Consider the following 23716-nt stretch of genomic DNA (forward strand, 5'->3'; position numbering starts at 1 on the left):
CAAATACCTATTCCTGGGTAAATAGGAATGGCCTTCAGCCCATTCAGCCCAAGGTTTAATGTTGTGTGGATTTTTGAGATGCTTTTCTGCTCACCATGCTTGTAAAAAGTGGTTGTTTGATTCCCCATAGTCTGTCTTCTTGCCCAATCTGGCTATTTTAATTTGGCCTCTTTTATGTACAACGTGTTTTTACCTTCTGAAATTTTGTGTAAAGTTTTTGTGTTACACAGAACAGCTGCTGTGTGTGTAAATCCTAGGAGATTGGCAGCTTCTGAAATACTCAAACCATCCTGTCTGGCACTGGGAACCATGCCAGAGTCAAATTTACTGAGATTACATTTTCCGATTTGATGTGTACATTAACTAAAGTTTCCTAAATTAGTTTTGATGTCTTTTATTATCACATAAAAATAAAATATATCTATAAATATTAAAAAAAATGCAAAAAATATTTAACAAAAAACAACCAGGAAAAAAGTTGTGTCAGTGGACTCAGGTGTTATGCCAACATCAGAATGGACAAAAACAATCTTTATGTCAGGCATCATCTAGTGGAAGATGTGTTACCAGTGATTTCATAATTTCTGGGATGTACTGATGTTTGATATGGCTTGATCTCTAGCCTTTGCCTTATATATTGCCATTTTCGTTTGTTTGTTTTTGCTGATGTAGAAGTAATTGAACCCACTAGCTCGACGCTCTTGCAAGGTTAGTACCCCACATAAGCATGTCCTTTTAGCCCTTGTCTCCGCCGGGCCTGTTCCTGCATGTTTTCTAAACAAATAAGCAAATAAATGAATGCTTCAATTTTCCTGTTAACCACATTGTGATGACGAGACGATGTAGCTGAGGTGACGCTCAAGTCGATCTGCCAGATTGCTGCACCAGATTTCCCAAACCTGAAGAGGGTTATATAATTGTCTTGTGTCATCTAACAGAATGTGACTGTCAGGTCATAAAGTGGTGATTAGCCATTCCTATTAAAGGGTATATTAGCTTAAAAATCCAATTCGTAATGTCAGTAATAAACGGTGACATGCAGAATTGCTGCTGGGGGAATAGCATGGTGCTGTCATGCCTCAGTCCGTCTTCAGTAGACCACAAGTGGGGTGTTGAATGCTTCTCCATTCTTTGTTGCTTAAATGTGTTTTCTTTCTTCCTTATGTCTTTCTATTTTCCTGTCTAACCTTCATGCACCATGCCATGGCTTCATTGTGGCTATGCATGCCTCCGTCTGCTGTGTGTAAGTACTCATCTGCAAAGTATGAAAAGTTTTGTTCAATCTTATTCCCTGTTGGTGCCCTAAAAATGCCCTGAACTGCTTATTGTGCTTTCCAGACTAAATGCTCCATGTCAGGACAATATGCAGAATGTCTGACCTAAATTGAAAACATTTCGAGTCAGGAATGATGACATTGTCTTCTCAAGAGAGGCATTAATTACTTTGAGTTTGATTTTGAGAAACTGGTATTATTCTAATTATCCAACTGCAAGATTGAGTATAATCTGCCGTGGCGCTATAATTGGATCGCTGTCTCTAAAATAAGAGGCTAGTGAGCGCCGGCAAATTCACAGGAAATTAGAAGGCATTCTCAGAAAACCATCAAAGCACAAAGTTTAATAGACTCTCCATATGATACTACAGTATAACATTTGTTCAGACAGAAATTAAGACACTTGTCTGAACTCTCATTTTTTCTCCTCCGTTTGAATGGGTTTAGTTTTTCAGGATGATATGTAATAAAGTCTTTGCATGAACCCCGTTGTGATTACACTCTTGTGTCCAAGATGTTATAATTGAACATGGGACAAGCAAATTTCAGCTTTAAAAAAAATTTCAGGCAGAAATTTGCGTGACACAAGATGATGTCTTCACGTTATTGCCATTTAAATGAAATGTATTTATTCAACACTACAATCACTATCAATCATGAGGCGCATGTTAATATACAGCGAGGCTTTATACTGACTATAGCTTTTACTGTAATAGCCAATTTAGTCAACCAGCAGGAATGCACTTTGTTTTTTGATTACCTTTATTTTCTTTTCATTCTAAAATGGTGAACCAGTGAAGTATGTAAGCAAATTGATACCATCCACAGCAAGCTTATTTTAGAGCCTCTTTAAATGCATCCTGGATTTCATGATTTCTATGAAAAAGTTTCTATTAATCTGGAACAGCAGAAAGAAAGAAAGAAAGAAAGAAAGAAAGAAAGAAAGAAAGAAAGAAAGAAAGAAAGAAAGAAAGAAAGAAAGAACTATTGAAGGAAGGATAGATAGATAGATAGATAGATAGATAGATAGATAGATAGATAGATAGATAGATAGATAGATAGATAGATAGACAGATAGATAGATAGTGTTCTGTGGTGGCAGAAACAGTAGGTCATTTGGGCAGGAAATTTCAAAGGAAAAGCTTAACATTGCTGATCCACATTTCCAAATACAGCACAGCTATAGTTAATACATAATTTTAAAAAATTAAAAAATTAAATTACAAAAAAAAGTAAAAAAATATATTCAAGTCAAATAGGTTCAGAATAAATAAACAACAGTGATATTAAAAGAAGCACCACTTTTAATTGTAAAGTCAGATCTCTGTCTTCTTGTTTCTAGCTTCATGACTAATAAAATGCTAATCACTGTATTCTATATTTATTTCCCCTTTTTTTCATTTCAAAGTCCACTTCAAAAACATGTCTGGTACAGAATCAAATTTTGAGTCTCATCTTCAGATAACACTCGGCACACATACACAAGTTAGCCGTTCATTCCTCACTGAGTGTTTTCCCTTTTTAACAGTCATTACTTTCCCATAATCAGTTGCGAACGCTGGTTCACAGACGGCTGATTGAAAAGCGAACAGATTAATGGCCGGCCTGGTTTTCCCAGCCATTTGCGTGGCTATACTCAGACAGTCTCTGTTTTCTTCAGCCAGCAGCACTGTCTCGTTAAGCCTTTCTATAATTATAAACCCAGAACAGCTCTTACAGTAAAGCCCCCATCCTCAGCCTCGTCAGCAATCTCACCACCAAACCTGCTCCTTGATTAGCGTGTTTGTCGCAAACTGCAATTACAGTTGACCCACACTGTGCACGGGTAAAGGGTATGGACTTTACAGCATGTTAATGAAAGTGCAAGTCAGGAGGACAGGAGCAGCCAAGCAGCTCCAGCCAGAGAAAAACAGATACACTAATGATTCTTATGTAAGCTCTAAACACCTTAGTTATTTACTGGACCTGAATTGTTTTTGAGTGTTTTTTAGCCAGTTCAGAATTAGGGCCCGGTTCCACATCAGTACGGAAACCCTTCCAAAAATACTTTGACCTCCAAGTGGGCTTATTAGGCAAATAGAGCGGTAAGAGCAACGTCTAATCTAGGCTGAACTGGATGCTTTAAGCGATGTTTCACTTTGGGATAACATTTATTTGTCCCCATTCACTCTTAGTCATATTCAGGACCTTTTCTTGGTTCCACATGGCTCTGAAACACAAGATATCTGTAGCAAATAATAGATAAGGAATCTTTATTTAGTATAGTGAAGTTGTTTAGTTATATATCTTCATGCTGGCTTGTGTCATAAGCGTCCTAAATTTTTTGTTAGCTTTTGAGCTTTAATATCTATATATATCAGCATCAGTCATTGGCCAAGTGATTGCATTGAATGGGAAACATCAAGCAAATCCTTAGCAATTAGTCCGTTAATGCACAAATCAGCTCAGATTATTTTAATTACTAAATAAGGAGTGAATGCAATATGCAATATATACATCTTGTTATACATTTAATAATCAAGGCATTACATTTATGTGCAATCTTATATATAATTTTACAGTGTACTCTTTTCATTAATTTCTTTTTTTTTTAATTCCTTTCATTGAGTTATAGATAAATATCATTGTTGCAGCACTAAATCTCATTGTATTATATACAATACAATAACAGTAAAGTATCTTTCCTTATCTTCCCTTCCCTTTTCTTACCTTCTCTTTTCTTACTTTACCTTTCCTTTCCTTTCCTTCCTTTCCTTTCCTTTCCTTTCCTTTCCTTTCCTTTCCTTTCCTTTCCTTCTTTTTTCTTACTTTACCTTTCCTTTCCTTTCTTTTCCTTTCCTTTCCTTTCCTTTTCTTACCTTCTCTTTTCTTACTTTACCTTTCCTTTCCTTTCCTTTCCTTCTTTTTTCTTACTTTACCTTTCCTTTCCTTTCTTTTCCTTTCCTTTCCTTTCCTTTTCTTACCTTCTCTTTTCTTACTTTACCTTTCCTTTCCTTTCCTTTCCTTTCCTTTCCTTTCCTTTCCTTTCCTTTCCTTTCCTTCTTTTTTCTTACTTTACCTTTCCTTTCCTTTCCTTTCCTTTTCTTACCTTCTCTTTTCTTACTTTACCTTTCCTTTCCTTTCCTTTTCTTACCTTCTCTTTTCTTACTTTACCTTTCCTTTCCTTTCCTTTTCTTACCTTCTTTTTCCTTACTTTACCTTTCCTTTCCTTTCCTTTTCTTACCTTCTCTTTTCTTACTTTACCTTTCCTTTCCTTTTCTTACCTTCTTTTTCCTTACTTTACCTTTCCTTTCCTTTCCTTTTCTTACCTTCTTTTTCCTTACTTTACCTTTCCTTTCCTTTCCTTTCCTTTCCTTTCCTTCTTTTTTCTTACTTTACCTTCCCTTCCCTTCCCTTACATAGTTTTTAATCTAACGAGTGACTAATAGCCAGACTGTAATATTTGCATTAGAATATGACAAAAACCAAATCAGCACAAATAAATATTATGGCACAAATCAGCAAATATTGATGGGAATTAGGTCTCTTTTTTTTGGCGTTGGTTAGGCAGAACAACATTAATAACGACATCAAACAAAATTATTATCGAGTACATTTTTTGCCTCACCTTGTAATACGTAGCAATAGCATACAGTCTTGTCGCTCAGAGTCTGCACTTAGACTTTGCCTTTGCTTTCAGAAATGTACTTATCTCTGATAATTAGCTATAAAACAACCACAGAATAATGCTAGTTACCCTGTTATTAACTCTCCTGTTTTTCGCTCTTTCCCCAGCTCTGGGGCAGAATGATTCCTATGGCTGCTTGTTGCGTTCCAAATTTTGAGCACTAGATGCAATAATACTCTATGAAGCTACGTAGGGCTTCATGGATGTGCCACCACTGACACAGTGGAACAGATTTCAGAGTGGCATTTCCTAAAGAAAAGTGCTATGCTGGTTTTAGGAATTAAAGCTGTCCTGATAACTTTTCACTGATAATTTTTCACTGTAAATATTGTATTAAAATGGACATGCACTGACTTTTCAGTTTCTGAGTTCACTTTTGTGCTATTCAAATACAAACAAAGACTCCCAACTACACAAATACTTTCTTTATGATAAAAAAAAAAACACATTTCCGCACAAAGACACATAACCACTTTTTATTATACTCTAACAATATGTTCAAAGTGCACAGTTTTATTTCTCAAACCTAGCTTGAATGTGCTTTACAAAGTTGAATAAAAGTGAATGAGTAGGAAATGCTGATTTTGCTATTGTTCACATTTACGCAATAAAAAGCAGTTAGATCCAGGGGGAAAAAAAATAATGACGACAATAACAACGCCACTGGTAATATCACCGGGAGGACTGTTTTTTTCCCCTACATGTTGCCTTCACTGAATGAGCTGCCTATTGGATTTCTTGCTTTTTTTTGTTATTGCTGCTGCCCAAATGTCTTACTTTTTTTTTTTTTTTTGAAACAAGTGCCTTGTTTCATATAATTTCTCTTTTTAGAAGGGACTTCATCTGTTTTAGAGCAAACAGCCACTGAACACAATCAGTTGCGGGAAGGTTTGTAACAGACAGAACTACCAGACCTAACCTGTAATCTGTTAATGATTAGAAATTAACTAACATCAATCATTAACAATTTACTAACCCTTTACATAACCGAAGTTAAAGGGAAATCTGAATTAGTCGAGGCAAATGAAGGCAAAACTGAGGAGATCAGCGATTAATGCAGTGTTCTGATATCAATGCATTATGTTTTGAAGCTATTGTATATAATGGCATGTACAGACCAATTTCAGACACGCCGAACTATCAGTAAATAATACTTCTGTAAATATGACAGTTACCTAACATTTATAATTACCCAAGGTATAGAATTCTAATAAGGTATTAAATATTATTGTGCCCGAATACTCAGGTGTAATTATAATTAGTCATTGGTACATACAGTGCTTCCATAAGTATTCATCCTCCTTGACCTTTTCTACATTTTGTTGCAACCTTAATCAAGAGAACATGATATAAATGTGCACAGAATAGGCGAAAATATTAAAAGGAAAAAAGGAAGAAAATATGAATACAGTTTGTACAGTTATTTACATTAAAATAAAATGAAAAGTTGATTGCATATGTATTCACCGCCGTTCCTATGAAACTCTTTAATTAGTTCTGTTACAGCCAGGGGCCATCAGAAGACTCATATTTAGTGTGCAGTTAAAGTGTTACTTAATCACAATATAAAACTGACACCAGAGTTTGTTAGAGAAAATACCACCATTAAATATTAAATATTCTAAAATTCAAATTAAAGTTTTATTCATCACATTCACAATTACACACAGTACAACATGCAGTGAAATGTTTTTTTTTTACTACTGTCCAATAAAAATAGTCAAAAAATGGAGTTTAAGAATTAAATCAATAAATAAAATGGAAATAAAGTGGGATAAGTTGTACAATAAATGGAAATAGCTGTATAAGGAAAAACAAATAGACAAAATATAGATATGACTATGTGGATTGTTAAATAGTATTGCTGTTTATAAGTAAAGTGCATATGTATGTGCAGTTTTAGTGCATATTTGTAAAGTGTACTGGACAAAAAGTCCATTTCTGGCAAAGTCTGAGCATATAGTCCAAGTCCCAAAGATACACTATATTGCCAAATGTTTTGGGACACCCCTCCATATCCATAAAGATGTTTGATAAAGATGTTCGATTTTGGTGTAAAGGAACTTGACCGGCCTGCACAGAGTCCTGACCTCAACCCCTTAGAACACCTTTGGGATGAATTAGTGCAGAGACTGTGAGCTAGACCTTCTCGTCCAACATCAGTGTCTGACCTCACAAATGCACTTCTAGAGGAATGGTCAGAAATTCCCATAAACACACTCCTAAACCTTGTGGAAAGCCTTCCCAGAAGAGTTGAAGCTGTTATAGCTGCAAAGGGCGGGACAACTCCATGTTACATTCATGCGCATGTGAAGGCAGACGTCCCACTTTTGGCCTGGCTCACAGTCTCCACTCTAATTCATCCCAAAGGATTGAGGTGGAGGTCAGTCAAGTTCCTCTACACCAAACTCACTCATCCATGTCTTTATGGACCTTGCTTTGTGCACTGGTGTGCAGTCATGTTGGAACAGGAAGGGGTCATCCTCAAACTGTTCCCACAAAGTTGGGAGCATGAAATTGTCCAAAATGTCTTTCACTGGAACAAAGGGGCCAAGTCCAACTCCCGAAAAACAACACCTGAATTCAATGATTTCGAGGGGTGTCCCAAAACCTTTGGCAACATAGTGTATTTTAAAGAAAATTTGTCATTCCAACACGTCAGCAAGCAGGTATAATCAGTCATAGAACAAACCAACCAAAAGGCTAATACTTATGTAAGTCACTGTAAGTCACTGCTTGGAAAGGCATATATTAAGAGGGCATATAAGAGCTTGGAAATTACACAGGCTTAATGATGGATCTACTTTGCCACTGTTGTTTTTGGTGTAATGATACTCTCAGGTTACACTACATTCTACATACAGTTTATAGAAAGAAAAGAAATAAAGAAAGTGAATGAAGTTAAGATGACTAATGTAGCTAGATAACTAATTCTTAATATAAGGTTAACAGCTGTCTAATCTAGCTGAATGTATGTTAACAATTCAGGGCGTTTTTATCTGGTGTCTTTAAGAAAAATAAAGGGCCATATTCAGAGTTGAAGCAAGCACATGTTGTAAGGATTTGATACCCATATTGTACACATCATATATAGGTATTCAGGCCTCAAACAAACATTCTTCATTCAAAAATTACGAGTTACCCGTGTCTCAGTTACAAACAGATGCATGTCTCAGTTACATACGATTCCGAGAATGGGCTTTTGTCCAAGTCCAGTGCCAGGATCTGACAGTTTGATGTAACCAAGTTGTCCCACTGAAATTCATAAATATAACGTTATTAATAATCATCCCTTCATAGCCCACACATTTGTTTTTGGAGATCTTCCTGAAAAGACAGTCCTTATCTCAAGGAGCAATTTATTTTATGGCTAAAATGATGAACATCTCTTAAAGTGAGCCAAAACTAAAGCAGTGCCCGATTTTCTTTAAAGGAGAACGCATTAAACGAATGTAAACATTGATGAAGTCACTTGACAACTAAAACTACTGAATTAAAAGCATGATATTAAATCAAACAATAATTAAAAATAATATTAAATTGAACACATGGTACAACTTTCTAATAAAATGTTCTTATAAATGGGATGTATGAGCTTTTGAAGCTGCTGAATAATATGAATGGAAGAAATATTGTTAACCAGACAACAGAATCTGTTTACTTTCAAATGAACCAATTGAAATCTAAAACACAAATTCTCTGACTAAATGTGCATTGATTAAAATAATTTATTACAACTAGGACTATTCAGGCAGCGATATATCGCTGATTTTTAAGAGTACTTAGAAATTAGTTGTTTATTTGAACGGGTGTATTTTTTTTTTTTTCAATTATATATTAGCATTTTTTAAATTTTTTATTTTCAAGTTGTCTCTTGCTTTGATGTTAAATTGTATTATTTGATTAAAATGATTAAAGGCTCATTTTCTATCTCAAACCAAATGCTTCTACGTTAAAAGAGAAACCTGGCAACATGGGATGCGTGAAGTAGAGATAGGAAGGACAGGTAATATGCCTGATCTGAATAGGAAGCTCAGAAAATCTAATTGGTTTCTCTGAACTCTGAATGCGGCCCAAAATGCAGAAACATGTAACAGGATTGGATTGATCACTGTTGTTTAGCTCAAAAAAAAAAGAAAAATGTCATCTTTAGCTATAACCTCATAACCTTTCAAGCTGAGACCAAAATGGCCAATTAAATTTCTGTAAGTACTAATTTTATACATAGCACCTTGTTTGTATCTTTGTGTGTTTAATCATAATTTATACGCTCTAGGACCTGGTGCAGTTCAAGATGGTAACAGCGGCAAAGCAGGGACATACACACCCGTCTGCCTCTTCCTCATCATCGCCCTGCAGCTACTGCTCACGTTTTGATGGTGAAGAGGTTCTCGGCTGGAGTTGGTCCCATCTCTCTCGTCACTCATATCAACCCCTGCAGCCACCGATGAGAGCAGAGGGCGGGCATGTGATTCCCCACTACACCTTTTTAATAAAGTAATCATTCCATTTTACTTTATATTAGTGTCAAATAAATCTCTCCTATATTTTTTACTTATTCTTTCTTTTGCCCCAGTAAAAATCTCATGATTTATACATAGGAAACAGGCCTGTTGAGGTGAGGCTTGTCCGGTATATATTTGCATATAAAAGTATTTCTGTAACTGTACTTTCATTTAACCAAGCGTAACCTCTTCTAAAACTTTAGCATCACACTTAACAGGAAAATAATATTATTCCAAGCAAAATGCACATATATCTCCCTTTATTTTATTTTATTTTTTGTTTCTCATCAGGCAGTGACCTCAAGAAATGAGAATTACTGTATAATTATTTTTAACATTTGTTTTTTTGTAATATAATTTTTTTCTGAAATTTGGGGGAGACTCCAGGCTGCTCCCCCATTGTATTTTTTCTTTCTTCCTTTTTTTTTTTTTTTTTTGGTGGTAATATTTATAAGGTTCATTTTGCAAATAAATATAATAATTTGGTGTAACTTTTATTTTCAAATGGAAAAGGCAAAGTGGGGATTCTGCAGAACCATTAAGAAACTCACTACTAATGTTTAATTTAGTCTGCAGGAGAGACAATAAAAAAAAATAAAAAAAAAAACAAAGTTTGGGATAATTTAATGTAATATGATGTACACCAATTTAAAATTCATTGTTTTCTTAGTTTTTGTAATATTATCAAGCAACAATAGATTTAATCTCCAGTCACCTCATTTGCTTTTTGATTGAGTAGGGCTGCATCCTAGGTTTGGGGTAAAACCAAGAGGTAGACATTTCCATTACACTGACTGAGAGAGCCCAAAGTCTCATCATTTTTAAGTTGGTTTTGGAGTTGTGGCGATACAATTGCTGTATCTCGAACAATTTTTTTTTTTTTTTTTGTCAACCCATCTCTATATATTTTGTGTAATAATGCGCCTTCTTCAATTTTTCAATAATTCTGTAAAAGCTCCCATCCCGACATAACTCATCATCACTAAGTTCTCTTCTCTATATGCATATGATTTGTACAAAGGGAAAATATGCACCTGTTTTTACTAAAGTTGTGAACCAGTTTAATACAATGCAACAGACTTTTCTATTTTATGTTGCTGCTCTGGTTGGAGTCATGTAATTTATTTCTGATATTTGCATTGCGTTTTGCATTAGAGTAACTTCTAAATACAAAAAAAAAAAAACAATGTTTATTGTAAAAATCTGATATTAAGTAGTGTGCTTTCCATATGGTATATGGGCAGGAAGAAGTAAAATTGTCTATCATCGTCTTACCTTCAATATCTGAGTTTCAGAATGGTATCGTTGCAGAGCAGGTGTGTGGTCTGCTTAAGCATCTATACATTATATTTTTTATCATTTTTGTCTCACTGTTTTTGCCTGAATATTTGCTATAGTCAGAGTACCTCAAAGACAGAGCAAAACTCACATGGTTATGATTTTTGCACTACAGTCAATGTGCATGTCCAGATTTAATTTACAGGAAGACTTTAGTAACTGGGACTGGTGAATAAAAAAAATGTAGGAAAAAATATATATAATAAAGAAATAAATCGACGTATGCCCAGCAAATAAGACAGTCCTGGGCACAATGAAGCTTGAAACATAAGTGTAAAGGGAAAATCATTATCTATCATTATAATGGTGGATTTCAAGCACAAGGTATAATTAAATTTAAGGCGTGTGGCATTTGTGCACTGCTTTAACAGCAGAATTTTTGTATGTGGTTACCTATAAAGATATACTGTAAAACACTACAGTTTTGTCTTTCCTTGATTTTTTTTATTTCCCTTTTCTTTTTTTTTTTTTGATCAGGTCTGGCCTGTATAAAGAGTAGGTGCAGTATAGTCGTCTTTCAAGCCAACAGCATCACGAAAGCACAGAAATCCCTTTTCAGATCCGAAATTTCAAGCTTAAATTGCACCTACTCTTTACGGCTGTTTGTGATGTGTGTTTAGAAAGTGAACTTTGTAATCTGGATTTATGAACCGAGGCATTTGGAAGAAATGAACCTGTTACTGCACCATGTTATCTTCTAAAGGGGAGTGATGCTCGTCTGTGCATGGCCAGAGCCCACACCTTTTCCATGGATGAGTGATTTGGTGCGAATTTGTTGGAAAAAAATAAAAAATAATACAAAAAAATAAGGCACCCAACCGAGTCTTTAAAAAAATAATAAATAACGTATCGCTCTTCTCCTACATGATTCCTTGGAGAGGACCAAATCAAATTAAACTCCCTGTAATGTAAAGTAATTGTTGCTTCATGTTTTTCTTTATGGATATTGTGTGTTCATATTTAAGACTTACAACAATAAAATGTTGTATCTAAACAGAACTTGCTTTAGTGGTCTAATTTTATTGATTTGAATGGACTGATATAGAGTATAAGTATTAATGCAACATTTGCAAGTTTCAACAAATGATAAAAAAGAAAAGAAAAAAAGTAAGGGAAAAGAAATTTGAGACCCTGCTGAAAAATGACAGATTGACATTTTAAGCATTTACTGTACAGTCAGTCCACAATTAACTTTTTTTTTTTTTTTTATTGTTTCACTTTTTCCATTTTTCTTATTTTTGATCAAATATATTCAGCGTATTCAGAACAGCCGTAATTCTGATATGACTGGTTAAGTGTTCAACTGTGAAAATAGACAAAAGGCTTCTTCTTAAAAGTTTTTAAAACCTCCAAATGTCATTATCCAGAACCAATGAGAAATGACAGGAAAATGATCATTTCCACCCATTTACATTTAAATAAAGTAGAGGAGGTTTTATAATATTAGTAGCCGTGTAGTTGGGAACTGCAGCTGTGGTGAAAACCACCGTGAATGGTGGATTTTTTCATGATTCTGCAATAAACAAACAAAACAACAACAACAGTAACAGTACTCTGTCAGTTCTGTCACAGTAGGAGTGTTTTGAGATTACTGAAAATAAAAATCTATCAATTTTACACTGCTGTTAAAAGTAGACATGTATATATTTAACAGCAGTTAATTATATTCATTAGGGATTCCACTGAAACATTCCAGCTGAAAGACAAACAAGAACGACGATAACACTTTACAAATAATTTAAATGATGAGAAAAATGGATTAAAAGGCTATTTCTTTTGGAGTTGTTGTTTTTTTACTGAGAACATAAACCATCAGAATGGCAAAAAAATGAGATCGTAATGATCTTAAAGAATTTCTATAACTGCTGGGATCTCTTTGGATTTTCACACAAAGCAGTCACTAGACTTTATTTAGAATATTGTAGTATGTTAAAGAAAATAAAAAAATACACCAAGGGAGAAGCAGTTCTTCGGATGGAGGAGCTTGTTGCTGAAAGAGGTCAGAGGAGCATGACCAGAGCAATTTGAGCTGAAACCTCAGATGTCCATGCTGTTGAATTGTGGTGAGTGGAAAAGCATGTCAGAACGCACAACACGTCAAACCCATTTCTGTCAACCAAGAACAGAAAGCTGAGGCTGCAAAACTGGATATCTGAAAGCTGGAAAAAAATCTTGTCACACTCTGGGCCTTTGAGTATTGTTGCTGATCATGTCATCACCACAATGTACCATTTTCTAATGGCTACTTCCAGTATGATATTCCAATGATGCAAGGCAAAAGTTGAATCAAACTGCTTCCATGAACGTCACAATGAGTTCAGTGATCCAGTAGAACAGCTTTGGGATTGTGGTAGAAGAGGAGATTCACAACCTGGACCAGAATCTCAAAGGAAATCTTCTACCATCTTGCTAAATCTGTGCCATGAAGAATTGTTTTTAGAGCAAAGTTAGGCCATACTTAGTGATATTGTAGTGTATGGAATAAAGTGTTTAGCGATCTTGTGTGTGTGTGTGTGTATCCAGTCAGTATCTAGCTAATCAGCTACAGACAGCTCACTATATTTATGAACACTCCCAGAATGCACGGCTCATTTCATTACATAATCATTTAAATCTTGTGTTAGAGCTAACATTTTCTAACGATGCATTATGGGTATTATAAATATCCTTCTTGACAAAAATAGGTGATTGAGTCACGCTGATTCTGTAAGAGGTGTCGATTTCTCATTCTAATATTTTATGTCTTTAGGCATTTTTTTGACATCTGGTGTAGACAAATGGCAATACTGATTCACCTGGGGTTAGAGTTGTTGTTGTTTTGTTCCTCCTTACACCTGTGGATTACATGCTGATGTTGTAATAAAGACAGTAACTAACTTAAATGTGAGCTTTAGCATTTATGACAGATAAATCCAATAAAAAATAATAAATGCAAGTAAATAAACAATAAAAAATTGAAATCACAGCTATGATTAAACAAAGATTCCTAATTAGTGATAGCGATAACATTGAAAAGTCACACACGAACAGCATTAGCAGACATGGCTTATGGGAATAAATAGTACACGAGTTAAGTAGTGAGGCTCAAACAAGCTGTGATTTCCGATCAGAAACACACGCAAAGCCATCTGGGAGCGAGAAAAGGAAGGAGGCGGCTGTCTTACTAATTAAAGACCTCAGTTTCACTTGGATAAAGTGGCTTTAAACACAGCCTTCTTTCTGGCTTGGCTGATTGTTCGACACAGACAAACGTCTGGAGCTGTTTTAGAGGAGACATGTGAATTACAATCACGGTGCGTTCTCTTGTGCAGCTAAAAGGCACACATCAAAAAATATTTCTGAGTTGGAGCCCAGTGAGGGTGGAAGAAAGCGGGGTTTTGTGAAAAGAGAAACCTTGGTATAGGTGTATTTTTACTTTCTGCTTTGCATATTAGACAATAAAAGCTTTCCAGTGAACACACCCCACACATGTATAAGCTTTTCTTGAAGATAAATCCAAGCCTTGTGACTGAACATCCTGGCAGGGAGAAAGTAGAAATTGCTCAGGAGGAAAATATCACTGAAAAGCAGCTGGTAAATATTCAAATGCTTAAAGAGACACCGGGGGGAAATATAAATCTAATAAATCATATAATAATCAATTATGTGACAACCGTGTGTCTTCAGTCTCCACCCCGAGTGTTTATTACAAACACAAAAGGGAGAAACGAGGGAGCGTGCGGTCTTTTGTCTTGGAAATTTGCTCGGAAAAGGAAAGAAAAACAACAAACAAACTAAACAATTGGTGGTGATTTCTGCTCATCTCCATGCTCCTGGTGGAGTTCTTTATCGGAGTTCACAGGATCTCCCCTCTGGAACTCCCACCGAGCTGTCACTCTTTCCGAAAGCAAAACAACATGAATAAATAAGCATATTGACAGAGCAAATTAACCTGACTTGACATTTCCTGGCTGTGGCACCTTTGGAGTGTCGGCCAGACTGCCAGTCTAAAGAACATATTAAAAAGAAAACGTTCTGAGTGTCCGCCTACTGTAGAGAATATTTCAAAAAATAATATCACGGATATGATTTTTTATTTATTTCTCGTTTTTGCTATTGTTTTACCTCACAGAAACTTCTTTAAAGCTTTATCTGGGTGAGTTGTTCATGCTGGCACCAGAAGGGTTCAATGAAATTTTTATCAGTGCTATTCACAAAACAAATCTCTTTATGTAATAAAACCAAAAGTAGAAGAAAATATTCTGAACTTTATTACACAGGACAGATACAATATTCATACTCCAATTTTTTTAAAAAACATCAACATCTGCACATGCACACAGAAGCGTTTCTGCGAGAATCGTTCGCTTTCTTGCTGCCCTACAGTTTTAACAGGTCCGAGACAAACCTGGATAAGAAATAGATGATGCATATTTTAAAGGACACTGAGACACATTGCAGTAGTTCGATAAGTGTTAGAATCGTGTGTTAGTGGAAAAAGAGCCAACAACTTTTTATTCATTATTATTTCATCTATCAGCTGAATTGTCCATTCAGCTTGTTCAGAAGGTGTTGCTTTATTTCCATCATGTCTCAGACAGTCGCTTGGCTGAGAGGCAAATCACAGGTTTTATTTAACGTGCACAGTACAGAAGGACTTGTATACTGTACATTCCACACAAGCAGACTGAAATCTGACAAGTCTCCAGTGTCTGCTCCAGTGTCTAGTTTACCTTTAAGTTTTCCACTATGGGAGAGTGTTCAGGATGAAATGCTTTCCGGTTTGTGGTATCTCAGTAATATAGCAGGCTGCACAATTTTGTCTTATTATCTCCAAAAAAAAAACAGAGAATAAATAGACTGTTGAGGGAATGACTGTTTATAGATGATTACTTGTATTGTGGGCTTACAAATAGATAAAAAGTAGGACATTTTCCTCTTTTGTAAATAAAAAATAGCAACGGCAAATAAATTGCTATGGTATAAAAAGCATAACACTGGGATATGACAATAATACAGCTCAGGGTGACCACATAAGACAATTATTTCCCGATATATTCAGCACGTCACATTGTGTTGTATAAAATCATTATGTGTAAAAGCACATAGACTGATGTGTTCAGACTGGATAATAAAGACCTCAAAACATCAATTCTTTTCCAACAGGGGTGTTTAATCTTATCCAGAAAGTGTCTGTGTGGCTGCAGATTTTTATTCCAACCAAGCCTATCGAAAGCCAAAATGTACTGATTAAACAGGTGGAATCAGGCCTGGCTCCTGTTTGACTGGAATGAAAACCTGAATGCACACCAGCCCACTGTGGATAAGACACCCTTGTTTTAGCATTAAGGATGCAGAGTGTGTTTTGGGTGAAATTAGAGTTAAATTTACTCTCAGGATATCAAGTGTGGTTGTAGTTGAGTGGTTGTACCACTGCTGAATAAATGCTGCTAAATGGTGATTTGTGACTGTTGAAAGAGAGCCACCCTGAAAAGGAAAAGCCTCTTTTGTAGAGTTCTAGTTAGAATGTTTAAGAGAGCTTTCACACTGGCGGTTTAGTCGGAAATAGAGCAGGCCATGCATGAAAAACTGGTAGAGTGAAAACTGTCATGCGGACCTAGAAGTGCATTGTGGCACGATTCCCATGACTCGTACTCGGATCTCTATGTCTAAGGTATAGCTGTAAGTTTTCCACTATGGGAGAGTGTTCAGGATTTCCAGTGTGTGGTGTCATTAACATGGCAGGCTGCAATTTTTTCTTATTATCTCCAAAAAAAAAAAAAGAAGAAGAATAAATAGACCGTTGAGGGAACTGTTTATAGATGATAACTTGTATTGTGGGCTTACAAAAAGATTAAAAGTAGGACATTTTCCTCTTCTTGTAAATAACAAATAGCAACGGCAAATAAATTGCTATGGTATAAAAAGCATAACACTGGTATATGACAGTAATACAGCTCAGGGTGGCCACATAAGAAATCACGATTCCCATAACTCGCACTCGGATCTGCACTTACTTAGGAAGTAAAGTAACCTGCGCATTAATTATTAATTTCCACAACATCTGATGGTACCAAGGGATTGTTCTGGGACACAGAAAAGATGAGATTCTTTTACTGCATCAAAATAAGAAAAAAGAAATACAAAAAACTGGTGAATCATATTGTACGTGTATTTTTGTGACCACATTAGATGAACAGAAATGTACTGAGGTTTCAAGTGAGTCTGAAATGAAACCAGTGCTACACAGGGGCAGGGGCGGACTTAGGGGGCCCTAAGTGATTCCAGGTATGGGAATCTCACGCATGTGCAGTACGATAGGAACGTTCCACTATTCATGAATCAAGTTGTGTGTGTTTGGGGGGGGGTATTAAAATCTTAATGGTCATAGACAGACCATACAATATACGATAGGAAAGTAATAAGTACTATATGATTTATTTAGGCTTCTTGGTATTGGTCGGGGCCCCCTAATTCCCCGGGGCCCTAAGCGGCTGCTTACCTCACTTATTGGTTAAGTCCGCCCCTGCACAGGGGTGCCGGAATTTGGACAACATTCACACTCGGATTCAGACCACAGCAAACGTGCCCAGTGTTAAAGTCACATAAGTGTCCCCTAGAGGGACAAAGAGTAAAAGTATTGCTTATTTTAAACAGAATGTAAAAAATCTGAAAGGCCCCTGACACGATATTTATGAAGAAATATTAATTTGGCAGCTGAGCTCATTCAGTTCAGTCTGAGCACATAGCTGGCACAAAGCTTCCACTGGATTTACAATCTAATGTACAATAATTAGGATTTGTGCAGCTTTACAAACCAAGTAACAATAATTCTAATTGAAACCTGACATCCAACACCTTTAGCTGCATTTTTACACTTCATCAATGACAGCACGGCACCTTGGGAAAACGAAATCAAAAAATCTTGACATAAGTCGTGATAATTGAACACACAGAAATATCTTGTAGTACAACCCGTATGTTCACTTGCAATTGTTATATTCAGTGTGAACAGAAATAGCTTGTTTGATTCTTTCCGCAGGTTTGCAGTGTGTAAATATGCGTATGCACAGCCTACATGCAGTATATTTGCAGTTCTTTCTTCTATTCAAACTGAAATACTTACCAAAATGGGGGATGTGGTAGCTTAGTAGTTAATGTGTTGGATTACTGATTGAAAGGTTGTGAGTTTGAATCCCAGGGCCACCAAACTGCCACTGCTGGGCCCCTGAGCAAGGCCCTTAACCCTCAATTGCTCAGCCGTATAAAATGAGATAAATTGTAAGTCGCTCGCGATAAGGGTGTATGCCAGAAATGTAAATACTTCAACACTCTGGGGAAAACAAAATGCATGAGTTTGTTTTAGTGTTTAAGGCATTTTCACATTTATCAGGTTAAACCTTGTCAGACATGTGCCAAAAGCACAATAAGGAAATTAATAGATACTTGTTTCTCTATATATTATGTTAAGGAGGAAGTCATCCTCCTTGGTGTAAATGATTTTGATTTCGAATAGCAAATTAGCAATTTGTGCAAATGACAAAGCAGCCCATGAGTCTCCTTACATACACTTCATTAATGCAGCAGTTACTGGTTCACTTATTTAATATACAGTGTGAAAGTCTTAGGCACATGCAAAGCAATGCTGTGAAGTAAAGGCGGCTATAAAAAATGTTTATACATAAAAAAAATCATTTATAAAGGGCAGGAAACTGTACATCAACTACTTAAACTGTTGTTTTTGTTTTCAGTACATTTTATATATTGCTGGTAAGTTTTCCAAGTGGATTTGCTACAGGTTTCTTTTTAAAAATTAGCCATAATTCATTCATTTATTTCTTTATTTTTGTCTGAAAAGTGGCCTATTATTGCAATTACAGAGCTTAGGTCTGGTCCGCTAATTTGATTGGACAAGTGGTGTTCCAAGAGTGCTGATATTTATAACATCACTGTTTCACTTCTCACTGTTCATTATTTGTTTGCAATACAAAATATCTGGCAATAGTTAATTAGTAAGTGTAGTAATAAAACCATTACTATACTGTCAGTCAGTTTGTATGCTACATGACAACATGAAACACTATTCGTCTGTGGCTTATTTTCATTGTCACAGCAAAAAAAAATAAATATATGGCCATATTGTGTCTGAAATATCAGTTACTTGATATTATTTCCTTATTTATCGATTTGTATAAAATCGATATCACACTTTCAATTACATACAGCTGCATCACTGCAGTGCTGAGAGTCAGTACAACACCTCGGGTGATACAGCTTGAATGTGCTACCTTCTTTCCTGACAAGTTTTGTTGGAAATGTAATGATGTAATGTTTACATTTTTTACTCAGTAACGCAGGTCAGAAAATGAAATTTAATAAAACGCAGACAAAATTTGTTCTTAAAAAAAAACCCAGCGTCTAAGACTTCTCCACAGTATAGTATATACTGTATATCAGATTTAGATTTCTAAAGCACAGTTTCTAAATGAATTGTCTGGTATTTTAATAGGTACCTATATATAGGGCCTTTATGACGCATTCATATACGTCATTTATAAGGCAATGATTTTTGAAAGACTTATGATATGTAAAATTCATGTCTGAAAGTGAGGTCCAAATTGAGAAATGAATGAATTAAGAAACCATTCATTGACGTGAGATGAGTTAGGGAAAAACAATAATAAAAAATATACAATATCAAGTCAAATCTGGAACACGTCACTGTTCTTCGGTTGCTCATCTGAAGGAAATGTTAAAGGTTCTATAAAGAACTGTACAAACTCAGAAAAGGTTGATTTGATGGCGTTTTAACTAAGGAAGCAAACCAAAAAAAAACCCCTTGTAGAACCCTTTTCATAAGAGTGCACCCAACGCATTAAGCTGCAATACCTTTCTATGATAGTTAGGACTCTCAGGAATCGGGTGAGATACAATTGCGAACGATCTGTTACTATAGCAACAGCAATGCATTAGAACGAGCGCATTATTATACACCTGTGATTTGCCATGCAGCCGGCACCACCACCAGAGCGGCTGTTCTAGGAAACTCAACAAACAAACTTCCGATCAATCCACAAAGAGAATTCGACAGCACTGTGCTAAAATGCACTCTAATTATACTTCAGAATAGATTTTTAAAGCAGATTGACCAGCACTGCTTCAAGCTGAGGGACATCCCACTCCCTGCTCATATATAAAGTAGATAAATACATGTTCCAGAAGGTAAGATGACAGGTGGATACTTCACTGTGGACATCTTTAATACACTGCCAGTCAAAAGTTTTTGAACACCTGGAATCTCTTGTTTAATTACAGATTTGTGTCTATTATTGGTACAAGCAAAAAAAACAACAACAAAACAAAACAGAAACAACAGCAAAAAAAAATAACCCTTTAGGAGTCAGTATTAGTGTTAACTATGAAACATAAATATGCAGTATCTTTAGTGCCTAATTAGAGTATCATATTCAATCCAAACCAATTAAAATTGAATTCTTCCAAAAAAAAATCATTTAATAATTTTTATTGAGGAAGGGCTCTGGTGGTTAAAGCTCTGGGTTGTTGATCGGAGGATCGGTGTTCAAGCCCCAGCACCATCAAGCTCCACTGCTGGTCAGCTGAGCAAGGCCCTTAACCCTCCCTGCTACAGCTCTGGGCGCTGTATCATAGCTGCCCCTGCGCTCTGACCCCAACTTCCACAGCTGGGATAGGCAAAGAAAAAAAAATTCTACTGTGCTGTAATGTATGTGTGGTGATAATAAAGGCTTCTAAAAATGGTGCGATTTGAAGCATTTGACTGGCACGGTGTATCCGTGCTGTTGTTTGGCTCAGCCTACTAGGTTGCAAGACAATGAGTACATTTATTCAAAGTATTCGTTTTACACAATCTCCCCATATTAATACTCTCCTGCAACCTCATGCAGTTTGACAGGACCCTTTCACAAATCTGCTAGTTCTGCTTTATAAAATATTTAAGCAATGTTTGGAATGTGTCCCATAGTACATACCCTTCCTATCTTGAGCTCTGCAGCATAAATCAGAAGCAATGCAGGTCACCAGAGAGAGGAGTGGAATTAAAAAGACAGAAATTGCGCGAGAGAACTTGGATGAACTTACAGTGGTGGAGTTAGAAGCTGGAGCATTTCTTACAATTTCATTTGAAGGGATTCCAGTTAAATTTTTTACCACTAAATGTCCTTAAATTAAAACAGCCGATTCCTCTCAAGGACAAAAAAGTCCCTCAGCATTTAATAATAATAATAATAATAATAATAATAATAATAATAATAATAATAATAATAATAATATGTTTTAAAGAACTTAGGAAAAACTGGTATGTTTTGAGAATTATGCAGCAGATTCATGTGTGTGTGTGTGTGTGTGTGTGTGTTACACTGTGGAGTAGAAGATAGTGATGTTTGTTCTTGCAAAATCCTTAGTGTACAAGTTCTCATTCCTAAGCTCTTGTAGAACTGTATATCTCTCACTCTCTTTGTCTGTCTGTGTGTGTGTGTGTGTGTGTGTGTGTGTTTGCATATGAATGTGTATGTGGCTAGCTAGTGTAATGTCATGGGCTGATAACTGTTTCTCCTTGGGAAGCATCCAAATCTCCTCATTAAGGTTTTGACTGCATTTGAGCTCTGCCTTTAGAGAGAGTGAAAGAGAGAGACAGAGAGAGAGAGTAACAGGTGCAGAGGTGTGACAGAGACAGTGGCAAGCTTATCAAGGTTACGTATACGCACTAGGAGATACACAGGGGGATGTGGCAGGGGTGTTGGTAGGTGGTCGGGGTGGGGCAGGAAGAGGGATAAATTGCATGGTGAAGGCATGGGAATAAAATGCAGCTAAAGCATCTCTCAGAATATAGTGTAATAAATAATGTATAATAACCATAACAAATAATGGTGTTGGCCTTATTTTTAATATCCTTTGCCATAAGGATTTAAGCATAGACATTCACAGGCACACAAAAATTAAAGTCATCCCTTAAAACCTGAGAGAGAACACTGGTAAAATACCTCAACAGAGTGGAAACAAACAATGATAAAAACATACGTTTAAAAACAAAACAAAAAAAAAACAAAGGTTTTTTTTTTTTTTTCTCATTTGTGAGCTGTTAATATTATAACTAGGGATGCATTGATACCAGTACGGGGTATCATGTATCAGTTCAGTACCAGGCTCGGTCAGAGCTCATTAATCCAATACTAACATTTGATATCGTGTGATACTATATGAGGTAAGCCGAGTGTACAGACGACACAAAAATGACAACGATCTGGACGTATTTCACGATTAATGGCAATCAAAGCAAAGCAGACTGCAAACTGTGCTGAGGGAAAATATCAACAGGAAGAAGCAGAGCATCGTCCTACAAGTAACCTTATAAAATATCTCTAATCTATAACCTAGCATGAGGAGAGCATAACCAGCAGCAGATGGCAGCACCCAACGTAAACAAAGGCTAAGTAAAATGTCACGTGATGAATTGCGTAATAGTACGTCGGTTACTCATTTAAGTATCAGTTTATCAGTATTGACGAGAACCGAAACACATACTCATATTCTTATTTGGTCTGGAAAAAGATTGCTATCAGTGCATCCCTATTTATAATCTATAATGATCACCATTATTGAACAGGAAATTTCCCAATTACACAGGAAAATGCAGGGAAAGTGTATACTGTATATTAATAATTACGCTTTCGCTTTTCTGAATACACATGCGGTATTTAGGGCCTCGTTCCACATGTAGATAACATCTGCAGAAGTATAATGTGCACAAATCTTGCATCAAATGTTGCAAATCCAGTGTGTTTCTTACTTCCTAAACCTACATGTGTATATATTACTGTAAAGAGTGTCTAAAATAAGGATCTAAAAAGACCAGGTAAGATGACTAACCTACTGACCTACTGTCTGTGTGTGGTAATGCAGCAGTCCTTTACAAAATCAGAACATTATTTCAGTGACAGATGAACATTATAATACACACCAGACTGTTATTATTATTTTTTTTTTTCTCTTTTCTTCAGGAAATGTGAGCTATATTACGCACAGACTGACCTCACTCATATTCAAATGAACTGTAAGTATTCCACTGTATACATCTGTACAGGTACAGTAAATCAAATATCACATGGTTTTTTGCACTTTTGTTGATTATTTAAAAAGAAGAATTCATTGCAAGAACCCCATATTTTTCTTTTTTTTTTTTCTTTTTTTTTTTTTTTTACAAGGAAAGCTGACATGACACGGACATCTCGACTCACACATTTCAATACCGAGCAAAAACCATCCATGTATTTATTTATTTATTAATTTTTTTTTTTTTTACGATCAAGTGACTTTTTGCTTTTCTTTGACATTTAAAAAAAAAAAAAAAAAAAAAAAAAAAAAATGAAGAGATCACTATATTTACCAGCTAGTCACAGAACCCTATCCTGTGCAGTCTCACATTCTCATGTGACAGACTCATTGTCCAAATCTATTTTCTAGCCCAACTCCTGGAAGGAAAAAAAAAAACAAAGTTCAAACCAAATAATAACAATAATAGTGGTTTGTTTCTAATGATGGGACTTTGAGTCTGTCTTTGTGTTATGCCGAGAAGAGCTGATGCAGTTGTTGGTGTCTCTAGCATCAAAACTTGAGATAAAAGAGAATGAGTGTGAGCAGTGGGCAGACGGAGCTGGATGGAGAAAGTGCAGCGCTGTTCACATCGTGTATCGCTCCTGGGCCTGTGGAGAGACAGAAAGCACACATTCTAAGCACTTACACCACCCCTATATGACTCAAGTGCTCTTGATCATATGTGTGTGTGTGTGTGTGTGTGTAAAGACAGAGAGAACTTTACTTAAATCTACATCAGTAGATAGGTATTTTTCCTTTCTTTTCCAATACTGCTAATATTCCATCCATCCATCCATCCATATTCCTCCACTTATCCAGGTCCG

General features: G+C 36.0%; 2 protein-coding genes across 9 annotated transcripts in view; one reads left to right on the forward strand and one right to left on the reverse strand.

Moving 5' to 3' along the window:
* Nucleotides 1-11783, forward strand: part of ntm (neurotrimin) — a 382749-nt gene extending 370966 nt beyond the window's left edge. For 3 of the 8 annotated variants that reach the window (XM_058412525.1, XM_058412530.1, XM_058412522.1), the window contains 3 exons: nucleotides 673-708; nucleotides 5773-5829; nucleotides 9218-11783. In XM_058412525.1, the coding sequence (XP_058268508.1) occupies nucleotides 673-708; nucleotides 5773-5829; nucleotides 9218-9318 (194 nt within the window). In that variant the 3' untranslated portion in view covers nucleotides 9319-11783. The remainder of the gene's footprint in view (nucleotides 1-672; nucleotides 709-5772; nucleotides 5830-9217) is intronic. The other 5 variants (XM_058412524.1, XM_058412526.1, XM_058412528.1 and 2 more) reach the window with 5 other exon arrangements.
* A 3050-nt stretch (nucleotides 11784-14833) lies between these two features.
* The window catches only part of opcml (opioid binding protein/cell adhesion molecule-like), a 136116-nt gene continuing 127233 nt past the window's right edge, over nucleotides 14834-23716 (reverse strand). The window contains exon 7 of the mRNA XM_058412715.1: nucleotides 14834-23500. Coding sequence (XP_058268698.1) covers nucleotides 23403-23500 — 98 coding nt within the window. The 3' untranslated portion in view covers nucleotides 14834-23402. The remainder of the gene's footprint in view (nucleotides 23501-23716) is intronic.

Source organism: Hemibagrus wyckioides, linkage group LG16 (genome assembly GCF_019097595.1).
Source record: "Hemibagrus wyckioides isolate EC202008001 linkage group LG16, SWU_Hwy_1.0, whole genome shotgun sequence".
Taxonomy (NCBI): domain Eukaryota; kingdom Metazoa; phylum Chordata; class Actinopteri; order Siluriformes; family Bagridae; genus Hemibagrus; species Hemibagrus wyckioides.